The sequence below is a fragment of the Akebia trifoliata genome, chromosome 11 (genome assembly GCF_017979445.1).
Source record: "Akebia trifoliata isolate Shusen 1 chromosome 11, ASM1797944v1, whole genome shotgun sequence".
Lineage (NCBI taxonomy): Eukaryota > Viridiplantae > Streptophyta > Magnoliopsida > Ranunculales > Lardizabalaceae > Akebia > Akebia trifoliata.
In genome coordinates this window covers 41,172,110-41,196,641 of record NC_141385.1, presented here as the reverse complement: position 1 = coordinate 41,196,641, position 24,532 = coordinate 41,172,110, and the positions used below count along the sequence as shown (strand labels likewise).

The 24,532-nt window shown below is 32.6% G+C and overlaps 2 protein-coding genes across 40 annotated transcripts in view; one reads left to right on the top strand and one right to left on the bottom strand.

Annotated features, from left to right (window-relative positions):
- Positions 1-2,913: 2,913 nt before the first annotated feature.
- Positions 2,914-7,896, bottom strand: LOC147391709 (Protein kinase superfamily protein). Its single transcript, XM_086458156.1, has 5 exons — positions 7,352-7,896; positions 4,833-4,968; positions 4,583-4,719; positions 4,000-4,123; positions 2,914-3,526 (listed from the first exon to the last, which is right to left on the bottom strand). Exons 1-5 carry the CDS (start codon positions 7,769-7,771, stop codon positions 3,081-3,083), a joined length of 1,263 nt encoding a protein of 420 aa, XP_086314282.1. The 5' UTR covers positions 7,772-7,896; the 3' UTR covers positions 2,914-3,080.
- An 11,278-nt stretch (positions 7,897-19,174) lies between these two features.
- Positions 19,175-24,532, top strand: part of LOC147391708 (alpha-amylase isozyme 3A-like) — a 24,235-nt gene continuing 18,877 nt past the window's right edge. For 2 of the 39 annotated variants that reach the window (XR_015182710.1, XR_015182708.1), the window contains exons 1-4: positions 19,200-19,743; positions 19,852-21,095; positions 21,249-21,709; positions 24,019-24,076. The gene's annotated coding sequence lies outside the window, so the exon portion shown is untranslated. Of the gene's footprint in view, positions 19,744-19,851; positions 21,096-21,248; positions 24,077-24,491 lie in introns of all 39 variants that reach the window. The other 37 variants (XR_015182703.1, XR_015182702.1, XR_015182698.1 and 34 more) reach the window with 35 other exon arrangements.

The window sequence follows — 24,532 nt, the reverse complement described above, 5'->3', positions numbered from 1 at the left end:
CTCAACTTCTTTGAAACAACTTACAAATATGTGATTCTAGACAGACTTGAGTGGAGGAATTACAGGATTCATTAAATTAAACCTTAAATCTTTGGGACAAAACCTCAATAATGTTAAAGACGATGATCTAAAATTAACTTTAAAAACATTTTTAAAATATTTAATCTATATTTATTTGACTCGTGCATGGGAGTTGTAAAGTTGATTTAACTCAATCAAGTCAAGTCGAGTCGTGTCATGTTTTTTGTGCTTAGAAATAGTACCATTACTTTGAACGGTTGGATCAGATGGAGTTGATGCCATCTTTTTCATGACCTGGTGGCTGGGAATCTAGTAGTATTTTTATATCATATTACAGGAAGTGTCAAATAATGGAACTTGTTTGGGTTTTCTGCCAAACACGCATTTGAATATATGCATTTTGACTTAAAGACACAATCCATTCTTCCTCTCAAAGCTGATTTTCAAATTTCAATGTTTTGTTCTACACGTCTCTCTCTCTTAGAGACACAAATGGTAGTCAACCTTGCACTGCACATGAGGGGTTTGCTACATCTCTAATTAAGCACAATTGGTTTACTTTTTTGTTGCTCTCTCCTTAAGCACTAAATTACTTTGAGTAACATATATAGATGTCTATGTGGTAGGCTAACCTGTAATGCACATGAAATGCCTTTTTCACATAAGTTTTTAAGTTATTAAAGAAAAAATTGTATTTTTAGATCTTCTAGATAAATAACTACAAATTGTAGACTCCTTCATCAAACACTTTCCTATAAATACAATCATTTTTTTTTTTTTTGGAGACATCTTCCATATTGGACCAATACAATTCATCATGTATTCAAGCATTAATGTCTTCGATCTCATTGATTGAATGATTGATGATGAGGTTGAAAAATGCCCATCGTATTGTTGGAGGTCGACATGAATATGGAGTCTATAATTAACACATTAGGCACTCGTCTTGATCATGTCCATTGGAGTCAGTGGTCCATTAAATCAGGTCTGTCAGAAACTTTGATCGCATTGATTGAATGATTGATGAGGTTGAAAAATGCCGATCGTACTGTTGGAGATCAACCTTTATATGGAGTCTATTATTAACACATTCCTCGCTCATCTTGATCATATATGTTGGAATCAGTAGCGGTCCATTAAATCAGGTGTGTCAGAAACATTTCAAATAGCATAAAGTCAATTGTACCGCTAGATTATATTTTATCAGATGAATCGCATTCGATTTGAAGTTAATTCCTACAAACGCTGACAAAAAGTTCTTAAACTCAAATATATAACATTCAAGAAGATTTGAAGCCTACAAACTCTTAACTATGATGTTGAGATCCATGTGTCCTTTATAGGTGGAGTAGTTCATTCTAATTGCACATGGAAAACAGGCGCAGGGGGGGGGGGGGGGGGGGGCAGGATTTTTCTAAGAAAAAAAGTCAATTTTAAGACCATTTGATTATATATTTTCCTTGAAATTTAATTTTCCACATTGCATGATTTTCCACCCTTTGAGGGAAAACAGGGGAGGGGGGAGGATTATTCTAAGAAAAAAAGTCAATTTTAAGACCATTTGATTATATATTTTCCTTGAAATTTAATTTTCCACATCGCATGATTTTCCACCCTTTGAGGGAAAATGGATTCCTATCCTAACAGCTTAGAAAAATGACTTTCCCACCTCATCATGATATCTCTCACCCCCACCTCCAAAACTAAAAACCATAGTTTTAAAACTCAAAAACTTGACTTGAATGTGCTTCGTGTCAAATCGTCTAGAAAAAATCAAAAAAATATATATTAAATTCATAGTATGTAAAATAAAGAAAAATGTTTTTTATCAAGTCGATTTATTAGAATTTGAAGTTTACTCCACGAGTTTTAAAACTATGCTAAAATCCAACTCTCTTTTTGACATTTTCACATGCCATCACAAACAATGGATTCATTTTTGAATGGTATTCATTTTTCGAAGGAATCTATATTCCCTTGAACATGAATTCCCTGCAAACAAACAGACCCTTAGGGCTTTACCAAGTGAGAGAAAGGCAAAAGATATATAAATATCCCTAACAAATCCCACAAAACTCATGATATAGTAGCTCTTGTTGATACATATAATTTAGGTGTCTTAGTGTATTTCATCATTCATCTCATATGATACACTGCAACATCTATCATCGGTACTACTTATAAACTGTCCATTGTTTATCTTTTTCAAATAGTTCCTAAATTTTTTTAACATTTAAAGAGAGTAAGATTAAAAGATTGCAATTCTTCCTTTCTCACATTATCAAACCACTCCTTATTAATTGATTTTATTTTATCTTCTGGTGAGAACTTTGTTAAAAATAAATATGTTTTTTATATTTATTTAGTGTTGATTCAAATAAAATTAATTTGGTTTGAATGAAAATTTAAAACTTACATAAAATTTGTTCTATAATAGTTGTCGTTTCACATGGATTGAGTTTGTTTTTAGGAGAAAAATTATTTTGCTTCTCTTTTTCAAATATTTTGTAAAATCCTATATTGTTTTGTAAATCTTTTTTTAGAGAATTTGAAACCTATAAATTAGAGTCTCTTCTCCCCTCATTTTTCTTTCCAAGACTCTCCTTGAGAGCCCGTAATAGCTATTTTGTTATATGGAAACATACGGTTTGTGACTAAACTAGGTTCCATTGTATCCAAAAGACAAGTCCCCCAAAAGCCCAATTGCATCTTCGTTTTCAAAGGGAACGAGAATATCCATTCTCTATAAGACAACTTAGAAAACTATGTGCCTTAAAGCAATTTCTAATTCTTCTTTTTTTCTCCATTTTTCCTCCATTTAAAATATATTTCAATCTTTTAATCTAGAAGATCTCCTAAGCATACCCACATATACACATGGTACTCTAAGAAGAGAGGGAGAGAGATCTTACCACACAATTAAAAGTTACCATTTTATATTATATAAACCATACCCATATGTACATAACCTCAACATCAGTAATCAAACACGCATATACATGCATGTTTGTTTTGTACACTTTGAAGAACAATGCCAATATATTTCCATTGAACACCAATTAACTTTGTCGGCTCGGAGCAATCGGAGAGGGTTTCCAATGAGCCCTTCCCCTACTTTCCCTCCCCATTTTGGCAGAAACTCCATTTCTGTTTGGTTTTGCTGTAGTTGGCCACTGTCCACAAGTGATCGCCATGTCCCTTAGACTTTGGAGACCTTCGAGAGTCTCAACAATGGCAGGCATCCTTGGTCGGTGTTTTGGGTTCAGATTCACACATTGTAATGCCAATGAGGCCATCTCTCGTGCCCCCTTGACGGAATATTGGCCCCCTAGTCTGGGGTCAATGATGCATCGCAACTTTCGACTACTAGTCAAGTATGGTCTAGCCCAATCGACTAGGTTTTGCTCACTCTTAGGCTTAGTTTTGTCCACCGATCTTCTTCCTGTTAGTAACTCTAGTAGTACCACCCCAAAGCTATAAACATCGCTTTTAGTTGTCAAATGTCCTAAACAAGTAGAAGAGATGTAGCCTAATTTCAGTAAGAATATCTTAACATACAAGCATGACTAGTTAACGTAAATAGAGTCATTAATTTGAAGGCACGTATCCGATTTGAAGGCACAAATCCATCCAACATGTGCCATGGATGCATTTGGGCTTCAATGCTACTTACACCATTACTTAAACATCAACTAGTGACTAACTTAATTAAGAGCATCAATGGAACCTAATCCATGGATTAGCAAGGCCTTGACTGAGATTAATTGTACTTTTTATTTTTATTTTTCTTATACAAGTGGATATGAACACAATTTCAATAACAAAAGACGCATCTTTGGGCATAATAAAATGGAGGAATATAATTCTTTTAGCCGACCCCAAATCCATAGGACAAGACTTATTTTTGGGATTAGGCTTTGATGATGAACTTATTAAATATTGTACTTAAGTAGAATTAATATCGTGCCGGAAGATTACCTGTTGTAATATATTCCGGTGCTGCATATCCATAGGTCCCCATCACTCGAGTAGTAACATGTGTTTCCGATCCTTCTGGTCCCATCTTTGCAAGCCCGAAATCCGACAATTTAGCATTAAAATCCTGTTGAAAATAAAAAATAAAATAAAATAAGCAGTAACTTGAGTTAATTAATTAGGTTGAAGATTCATAATTTTTTTAATCATTTATATAAATATGGGTAGCATTGGGAGGACGATGTTGGGGGGGACGATGTTAGGGGGACAATGTTAGGAGACAAAATTTGTCCTATATAGTTTAAAAGTTTCGGATTGGGTTGATTTTTTGTGAGGATGATCTCTATGGTGAGGAGATCATCCTCACGAAAAATCATCCCAATCTGAAAATTTTAACCCCATCAAAAGTGGTCTAGAATTGTGGACCGTCGATTAAAAACACTTACATTTATCCCCTATATTTATAGCTATACCCTAATTAAAAATAAGATCTTCAAAGAAAATATCCATGTACCCCTTGAAAATGGAAGCCAATAGAGCAATAAATTATAAATTGTGAAATAATCAAAAAAACAAAATCACATACAGAGTCTAGAAGAACATTCGAAGTTTTGAAATCGCGATATATAACAGGTTTCTCGGTGCCATGCAAGAAGGCAACCCCTTTAGCTGCTCCGATCGCAATCTTCAATCTTGTTCCCCATGCCAAGGACATCGACACTCCTGTGAATATTTATCATAATCTTAATGAGAATATGATTTTATGTATCACCATAATTAATATTTTATTAAATATAAAAAATTTGATTTTGATCATGAAATTAAATGAAACTCACTCTTAAATAAGTGATTCTCCAAGCTGCCTCGAGGCATGAACTCATATACTAAAAGTCGCTCTTCGTCCTCACAACAGTAGCCAATCAATTTCACTAAATGTGGGTGTCTGAGCTGCCCTAGAAATATCACCTCGGCCTTCAAGGAGAAAGGATATATTGGTCAGATGGGGATCAAGTTGATTTACATTGGAACATTTAATTTGACAATCGGACTATGAGATATCCAATTTTTAATGGCATAGATTCATAACACAGTGAGTTAACTTGGTTTGTAAGAAGTTTAACTCAACTGGACTTTGAGTTGACTCAAGCTACCGCCATTGATTGAATCAGTAGCATATCTAGGTAACTTGGTCCAATTCAAACCAAGAACCAATAGTTTTGAGTTGGTTTGGTTCGGTTCGGAACACGTTGCGGTTCAATTTTGGGTTGGGAAAATAGATAATCAATCAATTCGATTTGATTCTCACTTCAAGGCTTGTATTAGGGATGTACATTCGAGTAAATCCAAATCGAATTGAATCGAAATTTCGGGTTCGATCTAGGTAAGGTTGAAATTGAGATCGAACTGATTTTTTGAGAATTCTTTGATTTTGGATTTGGATAGAATCGAAATTCAAATATTTGAATTTAAAATATTTTTAAACAAAAATGAGTTATAAGGGAATCGAATTAAAGATGTGACAGAGTCACCACATCTCACTAAATTAACATTTGTGCAAAAAGTAATAAAAATAAATATATTATAATAACTCAATTTTTTATTCGATTTTCGGATCTTATTTTGATTCGATTCGGATTTGATCCGATTTTCACTTTGTCGATCCGATTTTCAATCCAGGTAACAGGTTTAAGTAAAATGTGCATCCCTAGGTTGCAGAGAACCGAATCCTTCATGACTTAATACATTTTAGGAGGACATAATTTAATTTTTTAGGAATAGATAATAGATTAATGACTTATTTGATGAATTTAATGTTCACTATTTTATATTATTTTTCCTTAAAATCATGTTGCTTCCAAGGAGATAAATAGGATATTGGCAACTTATACAGTCAAACCAAACCAATCTTAGTCTGTTTTGGGGTTCCATGGAAAATTCGATTTGGTTCTGATTTATATTTGGTAGATATGTCAATTTGATTCCAATTTGGCCCACAGCTAATTACTCAACAAGTCCACTCGAAGACTTGAATTTTAATTATTAGCAGGGCCCACACTTGGAGTGGGTAAACGGTAAACCTTGAAATCTTGGATTAATGTGATGTCATGTTTAATTGACTTTGGTCTTCCTTGAGAGGCTAAAGTAAAATTATTTAAATCCCCCAAATTTCAATCTCTGACCAAACTCCCATGATTTTGGGGATCAATTTTTAACGCTTTAGGATAAAAAAACAATAGTATTTGATGACCGACATTGGATTCTTCAAAAAACAAAAAACAAAAAAATCGCCCAGATTAACTTTTGGATTCTAGCTTCTTCGGAATTTGGAAAAAACTTTTAATTTATCTTATATTGGATGAAACTACTATTGATAAATTATTGGTTTTGTAATGTAGTCATTGAATTACTCAAAAAAATTAATATAATTATTAAAATGAGTAGAAAGTAGTTTGTTCATCCCAATAAGTGCCCTTACATTTTCTATATTTTGTGTTGATTTGCTTCAGATAGATGATTCTAGCATCGAGTAACTTTTTTCAAATCCAGAAGCTCGACACAGTTTTAAGTGGCTTTTGGAAAATAAGCTTTCAGCTCTAATCAAACAGGATGTTGAAAACCCCTATAGATTTTTTGCTCATTGAAAAATTAATCCAAAATTTTACAGAATCTCAATTGACCAATCACATGAAACCTAAGATTAGTAGTTTGTAAATTGGGGATGCCCTTAGTACACATGGGTTCATAAGATATTGGTCAATCTAGGATTCTGTGAAATCTTAAAATGACTTTCTAGTGAGTAAACTTTTTTTTTCAAGACAACTGAAATAGTTTCCAACTCTTTATAGCCAAAATTATGTTTCTTTATTGCTAATTCGAATAGGAGGATGCATAAATAAATAAACATTTCTAGAACATACGTAATCTATAAAAATACTTCAATCAGAAATAAAATTACTTGAAGCAAACTACAAAAAATTCAATCTTGAAATTGAAGATTATTTTTGGGAAAAAATCAATGGATTTTTTGCCAAAGAGTTAAAGATATGTATTTTGATCAGTCACCCTCAACCGACAATTTTCTACGTCAACTTGGCGATTTAATTCCATTGAGTCTAGGGTCCAAATTGAGTTGACTCTATTTGGCTGAGTTTCAAATCAACTCGGTGAGTTTTAAAACTATAGTTTCCAGTAAATAACAATAAGACAATTTTTACTAAGAGCACCCCAAGATTTGTGAGTTAATTTTTTTGGTAACTTCATATGAATTGGGGTGCTCTTAGCAAAAGTTGGTGTGGCAATAGAATTTCTCAATAATAATAAAAAGAGAAGAAAAATAAATAAATAACAATTTTACCAGCCATTCACGATGACCTTGGAGACCTTCAATATCAAGAAGCTTCACTGCAACAGATTGAGCCTTCAATCCCTGCCGTAAATTTTCATCGAGATACCCTTTATGCACTGTTCCAAACCCACCTTCCCCTAACAAATAATTACTAGAGAAATTCTGAGTTATCCCACGTAACTCACTGAGTTGAAAAGCATGTAAACCAGACCCAAAAGGATGTGAAAGCTCTTCATTGATCCTTGTAGATGAAGTACTACTACTAAGATCCGAGTACGATAAACGTCGAAAAGATGGTAATTCGGCGATATTCTTAGAGAATTCGGATCGTGTCGGTCGACACCGACTGAAATTGCTGAAGATCGTTTTATCTTCGATTGAGCAACAATTTGCTGTGAAGGGTCTCCATGGTTTAGAGTCCTTCGACATTAGAGAAAGAGGAGAGGATGGTAAGAGAGAAAGGTGAAGAGAAACTTTCTTATCTATTGAGTTAGATAAGAGAGAGTGAGAGAGAGAAACAGATTCTCTTGTGCAACTGCTCCAACCACTCTACTACATTTCTTACGCTCTTTTATTCTGTTTGTTAATAATATTTTTGTTCTTTGTCTTGTCTCATACGTAATGTCATCATGCAATGGTGATCTTCGAGTTGACTCGAAACTCGATTCGGTTGTGTTCGACTCGTGACTTGGTACTCAAATTAACTTGTTTGAGTCAACTCTACAACTCCTCCGTTTCAGTTTGGGAATGCAGTCCAGTAAGTCAGTACTCAGCTTGGAAATGCAACTAGGGTGCTGTTATATTTTATACCAGAGTTAGCCTGAGTCTATGACAGAGCATCCTCTTTGGGATTAAGCGGGAAAAAAAATAAAATTAGGAGCATTATTAAATAAATTTGAGGTTAAGGGAAAAAGATTAAAAAAAATGGATTAAAGAAGTAAAAGAGGAAATATAGTAATGTTGGAGTGTTAAAGATGAAAGCAATGAAGTAGATCTCACAAAAACTATAGTTAGATAGGATATTTATCCTAGCTGGATAAAATTTGTCTTCTGCAAAAGTGGATCCTATAATTGTGTTTTATTATATAGATATTGTTCGTCGCGATATGTGAAGCTAATGAATAGAACAGAGGACAAATAATTTTTTCCTTAATTAATCAAAAAGTAAATGGATCGAACCCACAGAGATAGTATGTGAAACTCATAAGATCAAGAGAAATCAACTTGATTAGTCTCCTAAAGAATTTAAAACCAAAAGAGATGTTTGATTTGAAGTTTTAATGTAAAAACAAAGAAATTAAATAATTGAAAGAAAACTAAATGATTAGAACATTAGAGAATATGAATCTGCCAAGAACAATTAGATTGAAGCCCAAAGTTACAATCTAACTTCAATCATCTCTTATCTCAATCCAACCAGTAAACAAATACACATGAATTAGAAGATAATTCATTGAGAAACAAGATGGTAAGATCAAAAGCCATGGATTATTATATTAGAAAGTTCAATTCTTAATGACCAATTATCTAAGTTTAGCATTATTCAACTTGAACTTATCTAAGACCGAATCATCTAGATTAAGTATTGATCACCTAAAAAAAAAATTGAAAATAATTTAAGTATTACTAAAAATTGAAGTAAATTGCATCTAAGAACTTAGACCATCTTACTTTTGGCTTCCCCAACCTCTCTAATAGAGGAAATTAGTCATTCATCCTTACAAAATCAAGAAGATAAAAAAGGTTGTAGAGGAAAATAATTACGCAGTAATCTAAGTCGTACACGTGTCCAAACCGATTAAGTGGTACCAGGCACAGGTCAGCATACGGGCACTGTCCCTCAAGTAAGGCAGGTCAAAGTAGAGACCTCCCTAACCAACACAGCATTAAATTGAATTAGGACAGTCAAGCAGGGTAGGCCAGATCATAGAATAACCATAAGTCTAATACGCACACATCAATCCCAGAAATCTCGGAGGAGATCTATGCAGAATAGTACAATCAATCCAGAAGATCCTCATTAGGTAAACAATCCCGTAAAGTCAGCGGAGATCCCAGGATTGTCGCCTGAAAAAGGGGAAATCCTGATTTGTTGTCAAGGATTATAAATAGCACAATAAACACTATTGAGGGGATAATTTGGAGGATCAGAGGTCTAACCAATTTTCTTAGACTATTCTTCTGCTTTTCTAACTTGAGCGTCAAAGTGATTTTGACAGGTATCACGTCGCTGCGAAAAGGGAAGTGCTCGGAACGACTTCGGATCAATGAGGCAGAATCCATCAGAACTGTCCATTGGATTCTGATCGCACAAAAGTAAAAATAAAAGTAAAGAAAATTGATCTCCATTGATTGAACAAGCTTGAGCACACTATTTCTCTCTCCCACCTTCAAAAATTTACAGAAAATTTGGGGAAAAATACCAAATCTAACCTACTATACTAATTACAAGAGAATTACAAGTGGGATCCCTCAAATTAGGTCCCTAAGAGTCTATTTATTAAGATTCTACATAACATTCTCGAGTGAGACACATGTGAGCTCACCAACACAAAAGAAGCAATTTGTGAAAATAAGTGGGCTAGATGAAATCACCCTACCATGCCATGGTAAATTTTGGTTGCACCATTGTGTAGTTGGCCTTGATTTGCACATCTTTGGTCAGATAACTTGTCATAATACCTTGAGTAAAGGGCCTCTCAATTTTGCACTTTGGGTCCTCAAGCTGGTTGAATTGACTTGAGAATCTCAATGCATTCCTTGTTTGTATGTGATGGTGGTGTGTTTGGAGCGGGTTGGTCCGCGGTATCTTCTTGCCATTGTTCGCGTGAACTAATGAAAACTGGGGGAAGAGCTTTGAGATAAAATCAACGTGAACCTGAACCAACGTAGTTGAAATACCAACTGTGCTCAAAATACATGATAAAATATGAACATTTAGGCACTTATCACATATAATTTTTAATATTTATAAAATAAGTATTAAAAAAATATTGAGTCAACTAGTTATGAATATTCAATAAACTACTAAGGAGGTGAGGCTCAATGGAAACAAAATTGTATATTTAGGTATGCTCAACAAAAATCAATTACAACCCCAGTTTGAAGAAACATTCAAGTTGAAAATCCTTAAAGAATAAAAGGAAAATAAAAAAGATGGAGACAATAAAAGTAAAACTACAAGAGCAGGACCATATATGTGTTTAATCTTCAACCAAAATGCATCATGTAGACACCGCATGTTATTATAGGAATTGGACACCATTCTGGATTGCAACTCTAATAAAATATTTGACTTTGAACATAATGGAACAAAGGAATAAGATTCATTTAGTTGATCACAAATCTTTGGGAAAAGACTTTCTTGTTGATGTTGTTGTATTTATCTTTTAAATAAAGAACCATGAGTCTTAAAATCATGATGAAAATATACAAATCTATGGTTAGAAATCATCATCAATCAAGTTGATTTTAGTGCGTTCAGTTAAGGGTCGTAGAAGAAGCATTCATTGGTCTATAAGCCTACAAGATTGTGCTACATCATGGGAGACTTGGCTCGCTATTGAACATTCATTGGCAGGGGAGGATATACACTCGGGGCAATCACCTCCCACAAGAATTTCTAAAAATTACTTATTCCTTCTGATCATTTTGATATATTTAGCGTTTACCCCTATATTTGCCACCACATTTGAAATTTCCCCCCACATCCACTAAATTTTTTTGGATTTATCAAAACCCCTTCTACTTTTTTAAATATTTAAGATACACCTATATTTTCTAACCGGTGAGATATCTATTTTGACTTTGTTAGTCCCTCCTTACAATTTTTTGATGAATATTTGAGACACCCCTTTGCTTTCAAAAAAATGACATGCCCCTCAATCTTTAATAGATATTTGAGATACCCCCTATGTTTTCAAAGTGATGACCGTGCCCCTCCCCCAAATGTTTTCGTTGATTTGGATACCCCTCCACATTTGGGTGAATATTTGAGATGTCCCCATGTTTGTAAATTGAAGACATGCCCCATTGACCGTGTCCTTTATTACACTAACAAAATATAACCTAAATACCCTCATCTTCAGTCTATAATTAAAAATGAAATCTTTCATTTTTCATCTTAAAATCGGTCATTTTCAAACTCTTCAATATAGAAAATTAATTCATTTCATTTAACCTCAACTTAATCCATTGTTTTGAGCCTTGCGTTACTCTCTTTTGTAGAAAATCCTAAAATTTTCTTAAAAAATCTCATATTTTAATTCAAAAAAACCTACATTGTTCTTTAGGTTAGAAGATTAAAGTAAATTAGTCCTATAGTTCAAGATTAAGATTTATAATAAAAAAACCGTGATAAATTGACTTAAAGAAGATACTCAAACACACTAAACTGAGTGGATGTACACAAAAACATAGATTTCCTCGTGATGCACAAGGAAAAAATATGTGGTTATGTGCACATTCTACCCAATTTAGTATTATTTTAAAGATAAATTACCCAAATTGTTGAAAATGACTTGCTTTGGGAACATAAATTAAAGGATTTTTTTTATATTTTAAGTTGAAGGTAAGTGCATGTATGCGTTTTGGTCAATATTTGAGATCCTTATATATGTTTTTAAATGGATAACATTTCTTCTTCCATAGACTAATGAGAAATGAATTAAATGTCTTTTTCTTCGATCTCTAATGAAAAAATCCTGGAATTTTCTCTTCAAAACCACTCTTCTTTAAGCTCTTCAACCTTATCGGTCAACTATAATTTACCTCTTCTACCAGAAAATCTTGGCTCTGCCACCATCATTGGTACATGATCTCCACTCAATGCGAATATCCTCAAGAGTTGTCACATCTTTAACATTTTGGATGATCATAACCTATGTTTTAAAACAAGTTGAGTCAAGATGATTCAACTCGATTGAATTTCAAGTTAACTCAATTCTTAAATTCATAGAGGCAACTCATCGATTCAACTTGAAAACTCTATCAAGTCAACAAGAAAATGTATTGAGTCAAGTAAAAAAACCCTGACCGAGTTTTATTTCTTTCAAAAATTATAAATATAATTAATGATTTAAAAAATTAAAATTTGATTTTAATTATTTTATAAATTTAAAATATGTATGATGGTGCAAACAGAGGAGGTAGAGGTTGGTGATGATCAATCCGTTCCAATTGATGATTAAGACCTTTAATCGAGTAGAGTAATCTGTATGTGAAATTGATCAGAGCCGTTGATATATTTGTATTCTGTATTATCTAGTGGGACCCACACTTAGATCACCTACAGTTACCAAAAACATGGTATCTGGAAGCAGTTGAAGACGTGATCAATGACATGACGTGTACGCTACTATTCTCTCCTGCTCCACTACTGAAATCAAAATTGATTCTCTAATCAATGTTTATGTCACATTAAGTTTAAAAGTAATTTAATAAATTATATTTTATGGAAAATATTAATTTAATAAAATAATTAGTAGAATGCTTGTAAGTTAAAATAGAATTTTGTTAATCAAATGAACTCAAATAAATAAAGATTGAAGGAGAAAAAAAAAATCCTAAAACAAACATTTAAAATGACGTTGATTCGCACATTGCTGACGTGGATGCATATATGGAATCTTAGATGTTTTTTCATCGAGATATGAGTGAAAATCATCTATGACTATGTGTGCACCTCCACATTAGTAATGTGAGAGTCGATGTCAATTTTAATGTTACTCCAACACAACGTATTCTTTAAGAAAATGGAATTTGAAAATGAATAATTTATCACTTTATTTAATTTTGTTAATAATAAATTAATGAGAATAATTTCTCACTTTTAATAGTGATTTGATTAGGAAATGTATTATGAACTTATCTTTAAGTACATGGATGGTCTGTATTTTTCTTATGCACTTAAAGAAATAATAATACAACCAATGGGTACCCATTTAATCGGAATTGAACCCAATCGAAGACCCCGATTCCAAATCTTTATTTTCAATAATCGATTAAAGTTGGGTCTAAAGGAATCGAATCTAATAAGAATCGGAACTGATAGATTCTACCTGACCCATGGATACCCGAAATTGATTTGTTTTACCATTTTTTCATATTATAAATGATTGAAGGTTCTCATATATTTTAAAGTTAAACAATATTATATAAATTTTATCAAGTTTTTCATATAAATTATGTATTTTAATTTAAAATGTCTATATTTTCAATAACTTTGTTAATAGTAAAAAAAAAAAAAAAGATGAATTTTAGTTTTTCAAAAAAAAAAAAAAAAACATAAAAACAAGTATATTTATATATTCTTTAGAACATTTACAATTTTGCAATTAATGCTTTTATAGATGATGGATTATGTTTTTGAAGGAATATTTTTGCAAATTTAATTTGTAAATGATTTTTTTTTTTTTTTTTTTTTTGTATTTTATAGTTAAAAAAAAAAAAACACTTGCATATAAACAAAATAGAATCCTAGTATTACTCGAGAAATTTTTTTTTTTTAATCTTATCCATTAATTAAGAATCGAAATCAATGTGTACTTGCATTTTTTGGTGATTCCGATTCTACAAGTTTTAAAATCGAAACCGGAAAAAATATGATGGTCTAGTTCAAAAACCTTAGGAACCAACCCATTGACACTCCTACCATTTGTTCTTGATCAAGATTTATAAGAAATTGACCACTAATGATCCATCTTTACTCAAAACAGGATTTCGTTCACTTTAGACAAGTTTAATGAGTAGTGTTGGATGACAAATGAGCTGTTGGAGTCGAAATTTGCTTTTAATAAACGAAGAATTTGTGTGACATGATTTATTTTATTTTATTTTATTATCATAATTATTAATTAATGTTTCCTTATCCCGACCATTTGAGATCGTTCATATTCAGACCTATATACATTTTTTCAGGACTTGTTTTTATATCATTTTTTAACTATTTTATCTACTTCCTTTTCGACTGAGGTATGTGTTTCCATGTTATACCTTCATAATATGATAATTTTCTTTAAACATAATAATTAACATGTAGATGTATTATTGATTTTTGTGAAAAAAATTAAAAATTAAAATATATAATTTTATAATTATTAAAAAAATTTCTCGAGAAATTTTAAAAAAAAAATAATAAATCAACAATCCGACTGTAGATTTTCAAGTGGACAAAATTACCCCCACTAATGACTACACTTTCCATTACATAATACTAGTAATTATAATAATTAAAGAAAGGGTAATTTGAAGTACATGTAAATTAGAGATAACTTTCTCTCTATCTTGAAACTAATGACCTACGAAATTGTCTTTGACTTTTAAAACCCATTAGTTTATATATATATATATCCAAAAAACTAGGTGCTGATTGATTCAGCTTCTTAAAATTGCTGTCAGCTTCTGCTGTCAGAATCTGCTGTCTGAATCTGCTGTCAGAATCTAAAAAGCTGAAAAACTTGTTTGATAGAGCTTTTTAAAACTGTTGTGCTGTTGACTAGAATCTGACTGTGGACTGTTTGATACAGCTTCTAAAATCTGCTGTAGTAGGGTAAAATGACCAGAATGCCCTTAAGGTTGATAATGCAACCAGAATGCATAAAAATTATCAGAATACCTCTATACATATATAATTACACTAAATATATATAAATATAATAAAATTATATAAAAAATTAAAAAAAATAATTATTTTAATTTAAAATGTTTATAATTCTATAAAAAATTATAGAAAAATTTATAATTCTATAGAAATTTCGGCAGCATCTCCTCTTAAAAATAGACATATGAAATTTTCCTGATAAACAAAATACCTGCATAATATCGACGAGGTCAAATTCAAACAAAATGGGGAACCCGAGTATCACCTTAGTGCTACTTTGTTATAACTCCAAGAGACAAGAGCTATATCTACACCATTACCACCTCAGTGCTTTTTGTGTATCGGTTAGGTTTGTCTCAATTGGCATTAGAGCAAACGCCACATCTTGGGCTTGAATCCCAAAATGAAAGACATGGAGAAAGGGCTACCTAGGGGCTCCAAAAGAAAAAAAAAAAAGGTACTAAAGTGAATGCCACCATAGAGGGGAAGGGTTACTTGGGGGGACTAATATAGAAGGGTACAAGAGTAAAAACCCCTAGGTAGTCCTTTCTCCATAATCTTTTACGGATAAACTTTTTATATGATAATAAGAATAATAATGGGTAATGTAATGTGATATGATTCATGTCATATACCCATAGACAACATAACAATTATATGTAATGATACATCATCCACAATGGCAACTTCATCTTGAAAAGGTCGAACTCATAATCTATGGTACATTTAATATGTTGCAATTGAGGAAAATAAAATAAAAATACATCCCGAAATGGCACGCTAGTTCAATGGAGTGTTAGAATCCAACATTTGATCAACAAGCATAATTCACCCGATTAGAAAAATCCAAGAAACATATGTTGATATTCTTTTGTTTTGATCGGTAACATATGTTGATATTATAATCTCCCATACAAAAAACAAACCCACATTTTTTCCTTTGATCCTTCCATTCCAATAATAAAAAAAAAAAACTCCAATTTCAAGAAATTTTCACAATAAACAGAACCATCACAAAGAAGAAAAAATTTTCCACCATTGATAAGAATAAATATGGGAATTTCAAGAAATTATGAGTCCCAGACACATTAGAGAATCAAAATTTCAAATATCAATCAAAGAAAAAACAACAGTACAAGCATACCCATTCATTCAAAATGTCCAAAAGAACTAGAAACAAAATCAAATAGAATTCTTTCACTACTTTGGGAGTAAAATGGTCAAAATCCCAAATAGCCATTAATAGTTCTAATCATAAACGAAAAATAAAAAATAAAATAAAATCAATAGGGCATATTTAATAAGAAAAAATGACATTTTTTCTTTCATACCGAGCATGATAGTTAGTAGAAGCATCAATGGTTTGCAAGCTTTTCTTAGGTGAAGCTGATTGGGCTGATCTAAACCTGGGATTTTGATTGGTTTGGATGGAGAAACGAGAATTGGGTCTTGCAGATTTGAAAAAATGAGTTGATATTTCAGGATAGGTAGCTTTTAATGGGAAGTTTTGACCCCGGCCTCGGCTTCCATTTGAGGCAATGTTTTGGTCAAGAGAAAAAACGAATTTTTCAAGTCCTGGCTGAAACATTCCAAGACGGTGCATTAACCATAGTACTTCCGCTGCCTACCAAACAAAATACACCCATGTGCATGGACACGCACGTACGCACATTTCATAGCTCTTGAGTGCTTGCAAGACTTAAGAAGAATGGTTTACCGGTTTCACTAATAACAACTACCATGCATGAAGACAATGATCAAGAATAAAACATATGATGACCGGAATTAGGGAAATTTAATTTGACATACCCTTCAAGTTTTGGTGAATATTAATGGTACCCATGTTTTCAAACTTGCAACTCCCATTGATTGCTATATCTCATCAATCAAAATGTTAATTAAATGTTTCCATTTTCAACCTGACCAAAATAGACACTGAAACCAAAATTTAATACATTGAGGGATATACAAGTCGGTATTCTACTTTATTTGTCTTTTTGTTTTTTTTTTTTCTTTGTTTACACTTATATTTTGTTTTCTTCTTTATAGCTAAATTCTTACTTCCAGGTTGATCTTATATTCAACAAGCACAGAATGATCTTTTAAACACAAGCATTAAGGTACTTACAGAAAACATTCGCCCATCACGTGTTAATGCTACTGAGTGAGTGCCTCCACTGGACACCTAGATACATAATCAAGAGTAGATAAACCCAAACAGTTAATAATGAGGAGAGGGTACAAAATCACCAAATAATAGAGAATTCTTCTTTCAACCCAAAACAACGTTATTATAAGATAAGATTCTGGTTTACTGTCAAAATTTCAGAAGTACTCAAACTAAACAAACCCATTTTGACATTTTATCAAACAAACTAATAAGTGGAAGAATTCCAAACACTTGTTGAATCCATTGGTGTAAAAAGTTCAGAAGTACTCAAACTAAACAAACTCATTGTGACATTTTATCAAACAACTAATAAGTAGAGGAATTCCAAATAATTGTTGAAACAAAAATAAGATAAAAGTACAAACGAACCATGGAAATATCACAACTTCCCTTCAATCACTTTAAATAGAATAACAGAGTGAAAGAATGAATTAAAAAAAAAATTAAAAATCAAAGGGATGGAATTACAAGGCACTAATCGAATGATGAGCATCGACACTTCTGTAAAATTGGGAAACCCGACGAGTTGGTGGCTTCGGCTTTAGTTTCTTCCTCTGCAAACTTTTGCAAATATCTTACACCAAAGGGATGTGAACCAGCAACAACTTCCATGCCAGAACCCAACCTAAATCAATTAATTCATTAAAGAGAAGAAGAACCCATGATCAAAGAAAGAACAAACGCGATTGTGAGGATTGGACGAAGAAGAAGCAGATTCAGATGATCCCAATACGAAAGAGAAGAAGAACCCATGATCGATGTGGGTGTCGGCAAGCTTCTATCGATTCAATAGATTTCAGTCTTCACTCTGTAGAAGACTTATTTTATTTTTTCCTTATTACACTCACCTCCATTGATGGAGAAGGATGAGTAGTGTAGGACAATATTGCAAAGAAGAGAAGTTGAAACCTGAAAGAGAGAAAAGGACAGAGAAGAGAAAACAAGGTTGAGAGATGTGCGAGATAGAGAGAGATGTCCGAGAGAGATCTGAGAGAGAGAGAGAGACCGAATAGAGAAAGACCGAACAGAGAAGAGAAGAAGGTAAGCTCGTTTTAATCGCGGACTGTTGTTGGAATTTTTTAAAATGTTGAAGGGCATAAACGTCATTTCATATAATTGCGTTTAAACGCTGTTGTGCGAAGCTCCTCCCATCCGCTTTTCAAAACAGCGGTACATATCGGAAATTTGCGTTAAAAATTTCAAAACGTCGCGTTTTGACGCTGTATCAAACACGAAAAAAAAAATAAAATACCGCGTTTTGACGCAAACGCCGGTAAAATTGCGTTTTGAAGCGTAATCAATCGCCCCCTAATTGTCTTTGAACTTTACTATCTCTAAAATAAACTTTTTTACTCTATAGTTTTCACCTCAAGATTCCGTTTCCTTCAACCTATACACTTAAAAGAACAAGAAAGGGTTTATGAGAGGTTCAAGAAGGAAGAAACATAAGGTTATTTTGGGTTGACAAACTATATTGTTGATACCCTAATTAAGTATCATCGTGATTGCTATGTCCCATCAAGAAAGTGTGAGCCAATCAAATGCTCTATGTTGATTGGTCAAGTTGGTAGAGAGAATCGGATCTGTTGCCGGCCCAACTTTCTATACACACACACACACACTAGCGTTGTTAATGGATCTAGTCCGAATGGAATCATGGTAAATTTGGTATCAATCCAATAAGAATCGGATCGGATCCGAGATAAATTCGATCAATATCAAATTAGACCCTTGTCGGATCAGGTTTCTTGTCAGATCTCAATATTAAAATGATCTGATCCATTTGAATTAGACCAAATTCGATTATACATATAAAATCTAAGTAAATTCTATACATCTTAATAAATATATAAAATAATTTATATATTTTCTAACATATTATTGAATCGAATAATTATCAAACATGATTGATCCAGAACTGATCCAATAAAAATTCAAATAGAAATCTCATCAAATGGGATTCTTATCAGAATCCAAAACATCAAGAATCCATATCCGAAATTTTCAGAACGGATTGGATTTCAGATCTAATTAGATCTAATTAGTTTTCGAAAAGAAAATAATCTGATGATAGTGATGTAGAAAACGAGATGTAAGATGATAAAGGAACAAGTAATAATCAAACACGGATTGAGTATCTGATCCGATTATTACTTGCACCATCATCATCTTCCGTCTCATCTCCTTTTCTTCTCTTACAAGCTGCCGTCACTCGTATGCACCGAATCGTTTTCCATCTAATTGTCTTCCATGCCTTTTTATAAGGAAGACAAATAAAGATGGTTTTCTAACCCTAGTTATAACTTGGAACAGAAGTTTCCCAGGAAATAACTTTTATAAGCTTCAACCCTCTTCGTTGATTACACGTGGCGCTTCTAAGGACGTATTTAAAATATTTGAAAACTAGGGGTGTGAAATAAATAAAAGATATCCACGTGTCTTGCTACGAAGAGGTTGTATAGATATTTTGAAGTCGGTTGCCCCGCATCAAAGTTGGATTCAAGTATCCCCCGCTCGTCTAATCCTTGTATAGAACCTGGAACAGAAATGATACTCATTAGTAGCTCTTCGAAGAAGAAGAAGAAACAGGAGGGCCCATGAACAAATCGATCGTGATTCGATCTTCTCCCTGTAAGTTTTTTCTCACTAATTCTCATTTATTTATTTATTTTCTGGAATTTAATTTGAATCTATTGATCGAGATTTTGATTTATTTAGTTTTTGATGAACAAAAACTAGCTACATTTCGAAATTTTCTTGGAATCCTTTATAGCAATGTCGATGAATGGAAACAACAATGAAGCTTTAAAATGCTTGAAAATCACACGAGAAGCCATGAAACTCAAAGCACGACGAAGCATCCTCTTCGAGCAAACCAAACAGAGTTCCTTCGAATGAGTTGTTAGACAGATAAGGAACCATTCCAGACTTGTTTTTTCATTTTTAGTTTGTGGCTGTAGTTTGCGTGGGCTAAATCTGAGATTGATGTTTAAGTTCCTAGTTCTACATTCTAAATAGTCTTGCACAATGTTTTGTAACGAAGAAAGATAATGAAGGAGATGGCGAAACAGGTCTAGATCTTGTCCCAAGTGCTCCAGATCTCGAATGTAATTTATTTCAATCTCCGATCTTAGGTAATTTTCTCTATGTGCATATTCTCTTGTTTTTGTTTAAATTCTGTATTTGAATTCTTAGATTTTGTAGATTTTTTCTTGATATTCATAACTTAAAGGTTCTTTGGATGAGAAAAAAATTCTTATCTGCAACAAAAGAGTAGTTCATCTCTATTTGTCACTTATTTTGGATCTAGGTACGTCTTTGATCACTAACTCCATTCCATTAGTGGCGTTTGCAAGTTCGTCTTTTGATCTCTAAAATTTTTCATTTTGTTTATTTTTCCCCTTTTTCAATCCAGTGAAATTAAATTGCTTTTGGAACAATTTTTCTTGAATGATGAACTTGTTTTTCTTGTACAATTATATTTCAAAGCATTTTGATCTTGATTCTTTGTTATAGATTGGCATCACTGTAGCTCCTCTAATTGTTTACAACTTTTGAAGAACATATCTTTTTACAAGAATAAATTTGGTTTCATCAATTGATCTAAATTATGAACCTGTTATTATTTATCTGTTTTTTATTTATTTTACAAATATAAGAACTAATTCTAAATGCTTGAGATGATCAACATAACATCTAGAGCAAAGGTACTTATATGCAACAAAATTAGGTACGAACAAGGGTGATCGTAGGATCTGTTTTTCTGTAATATCTATTTGTTAATTATTTTATTTTTTTATATTAATATTGTGTTGTTACAAATTTGTGAGGTTATTGTCTTACAAATGCAGATTATTTTAAGAGAATGATTTATGGTTTAGGGAAAACAAGTTGAGAATATGCTAACTATCCAAACTCATGATACATGATTTCTCTTTCAACTAAGGTTGAAATCAAGTTCCGTTGCTCCTAGATATAGATTGGTAAGATCTCTACACTATTGCAACAAAATTACGTACGAACAAGGGTGATCGTAGGATCTGTTTTACAGTAATATCTATTTGTTAATTATTTTATTTTATTTTATTAATATTGTGTTGTTACAAATTTGTGAGGTTATTGTCTTACAAATGCAGATTGTTTTAAGAGAATGATTTATGGTTTAGGGAAATCAAGTTGAGAATATGCTGACTATCCAAACTCATGATACGTGATTTCTCTATCAACTAAGGGTGAAATCAAGTTTCCGTTGCTCCTAGATATAGATTGGTAGGATCATAGATGGTAAGATCTCTACACTATTTACAGTGCATGCATTGGAGTCAAGTTCACTTTAAATAGGTGGGATTCTAGATCTTTATCTATGAGTTCATTAGCTGGAAAACAAGTGCTGATATGACATTAATAGAATCACCACTATTATGAGCCCAAGCGTTCATTGCTCCTAGAAGCAGATTGATAGGATCAACAGATATTAAGATGTCTTCTCCGAATGCTATGGCTACCAATGAACATTTCCTGGGAGTTTATAAAGCAGGCCATGGTGTCTAGAATTTAGATCTAGATCTATATTATCAAGCTCAGTGGAGCATCTAAGGTAAGTCAACGCATTATTCACTACCTTCAAGCATATTTCATTATCCTTTCTATTAATTATAGCTCTTACATGCTTGCCTATGCGTCGTCATTCAAGTGTATCAAATTCTATGTTAGGCTACTCATTTGGGGAAGTTCCATAGGCCTGTCCACCATTCCATGCGTGTGCCAATCTTCAATTGGAGATGTCCATTTCTATTTCGTCTATCACTGATTTGGATTATTTTTAGCTCCTTAATATTTAATAATTCATATTTTTTATGGTTAAATGTTGTTATAGATTTATCAAAGAATGCGATCTATTGGTGCTTAGAATCTTCCATCTCTACTTCTTTTTCTCCCTTCTATCCACCTTCAGAATACCCAAACCTCAACACGACCCATTGCCAATCCTAAACTCATTTATAAAAGTAATTATGTTAGTAGGAAAATTATCCTTTTACGCCCATTAATTTTGCAATTTCCCAACACAGATTGCTTCCATCAATTTGCGCTGCATTAATGAAGAATAGTTCAGTACTTCCTATAGTTAAAATTACCAAATTTCTTAATAAACCAAATTCTCATAAACTTACCACAGCATTCTCGTCGCTTTGGCCTGTTATAACTTCACCATTTATTATGGTTCCTGTAATTCCTGCATTGTTAACCTGCATTGAGTTTCAGTATTTTACCGATTCATTATGACCATTTCACAACTAGCATAGATATTTGTAATAAAAGAAAAAAAATCAGCCAAGCAATTTATTATTGTGATTATTTTATTTTTTTTATCTTCTTTTGATGTTAAGGGATTCAATTGGGCATTTTTTGAGAAGAGTGAATTGGGCGTCATGTGAGAAGAGTGAGAGATCAGTAAGTCCATCCCTGATCTTGCTAGTGCTGGAATTACACTTGTTTGGCTCCCTTTATTCCTCTATTGTGATCCAATCATAAATCATTTCTCTTCCAAGATGGATAAACATTATTTATGTATCAGATGAGTTTAACCTTCATGCAATTGAGGAATTATGGTTGCTTAATTGTTACATCAAATTTCATTCATTTGTAATTAGTACATTTTGTCATAAAATTGTTTTACTATATAATAGTTTAATATATGATAATGTGATGGTCTTTTTTGTATGATTTTTGTTTGTTTTTGAAATCTTAAGTTTCTTATCAGATTTGCCGAATTGAATTATAAGTTTAACCAAGCTACAAAGTCTATAATTGAAACTATCTGAAATGTGCCCAACTGAAATTTGGAGATTTGTGGGAGCTTTGCAAAAATTCTATTTGGACAGAGTGTTAATCTTGTCACTTGTGATACTTGAAATTTGAGCTCTAATTACCAATGTTGTTTTATATTTTTCTTTTCTTGCCAACGTTTAAGCATGAGAAGTATTCACTTTAGTGTTTTTTGGATTATTTTTCTTCAATTTAAATTCATAGTACCTTGGAGTATGTTAGTTGGTGAAATTATGAAGTAAGTAGTACGAAATTAGAATTATGAAGATGTGTGGGTTTTAGAATAAGTAGAACCAAGATTGATTACGTGGATTGTAACTTTAGTACCAGCACTCATAAGGAGGTATGTATGCCTAGTAAAAAATTGATCCTCTGAAAATAGTCCTAAGTGACCATTTTTTTCCATCTCTGGTCTTTTATGCACAATAAGGATAGCAAGTTTGGTGAAGTTGTAGCCCATAAAATCAGAGTTGGGTGGTTAAAGTAGAGGTGTGAGTCTTGAGTGCATTGTGATTGACACATACATATCACAACTTAAAAGGAAAGTTTTATAAGATGACAATTTGACTAGCTTTGCTTTATGAAGCTTGATGTCGGGCTTTAAGTGAGCATGATAGAGATGAGAATGCTAGGATATGAATGCAGATATCTGGTTCCTGCCAATTTGACTGTTGGGTAGTTTGTTTATGTGGTCGAAATTGGATAAAACTTTGTACTGAGAAGGCCATTTTCATCTTTGTCAAGAACATTCTTCCACTACATTCAGTTACCAATGTTGTAATGCTAACCAACTTCCTCATCTATGAATGTATAGATTCTTTTGATTTTTTTCTAATTAATAGTTGACATATAAATTTTAAGTCTCTCCACTGATTTAAATGTTAAATCCTATATCTTTTCAATAATAAATAATCACACTCGATGATACATGGAAAATTTGATTACAGAGTTGACAGTTAATTGTGAAAAATTAAAAGAACGGCAATGGATAGACATGTCACACTTTTTTCTAGTGTCTACAGATTGTTTTGTTAGTTTGGTGGAGTGATATTGATGACGGCTTATATGTTGTGATTGCAGAGATTTATCATACAATGGATTTTCAGGAAGCCTTCCTTCTTATGTTACTGAACCAACTGTAAGTGTGAGGAAAATCATTAGTTGGATATTGGAATTATGACTTTTATCTTTTATAATGGCCATAGGTTGTCATTGTGGTGATATTACATTAACTTACTACTATTTTTTTTTTTTTCCTATTGTTTTTTAAGGACTACATGAAATAAGGTTATAAATTTCCATAATTTCAGGAAATTGAGACTTTTCTTTTGTGCAAATCATTTATCATTACTCAAAATTTTCACTGAAGCTTCGAAATTGCATTTCATTCCTTTTCGGAATTTAGGGAAATTGGAATTTCCCGCCCTTAAAAATTGATAAATTCCATTGTATCACCAGAGTTGATCGTTCTGCTTGTTTATAATTAATTTTAATGGAGGGTTTCCTTTATCCTTTTTGATACGTATGTTGACCACTCTTTGTTTCACCTGCAGTTGCATGCACTTGCAGATATCAATTCAGGTACAAATGCTAT

Excerpts from the sequence above, each read along its gene's own strand:
- LOC147391709 (XM_086458156.1), bottom strand. The coding sequence starts at position 7,771 with ATGTCGAAGGACTCTAAACCATGGAGACCCTTCACAGCAAATTGTTGC. Across the intron at positions 4,969-7,351 it reads AAGGTCATCGTGAATGGCTG|GCCGAGGTGATATTTCTAGG; the intron begins GTAAAATTGTTA and ends TTCTCCTTGAAG. Across the intron at positions 4,720-4,832 it reads GGAGAATCACTTATTTAAGA|GAGTGTCGATGTCCTTGGCA; the intron begins GTGAGTTTCATT and ends AAATATTCACAG.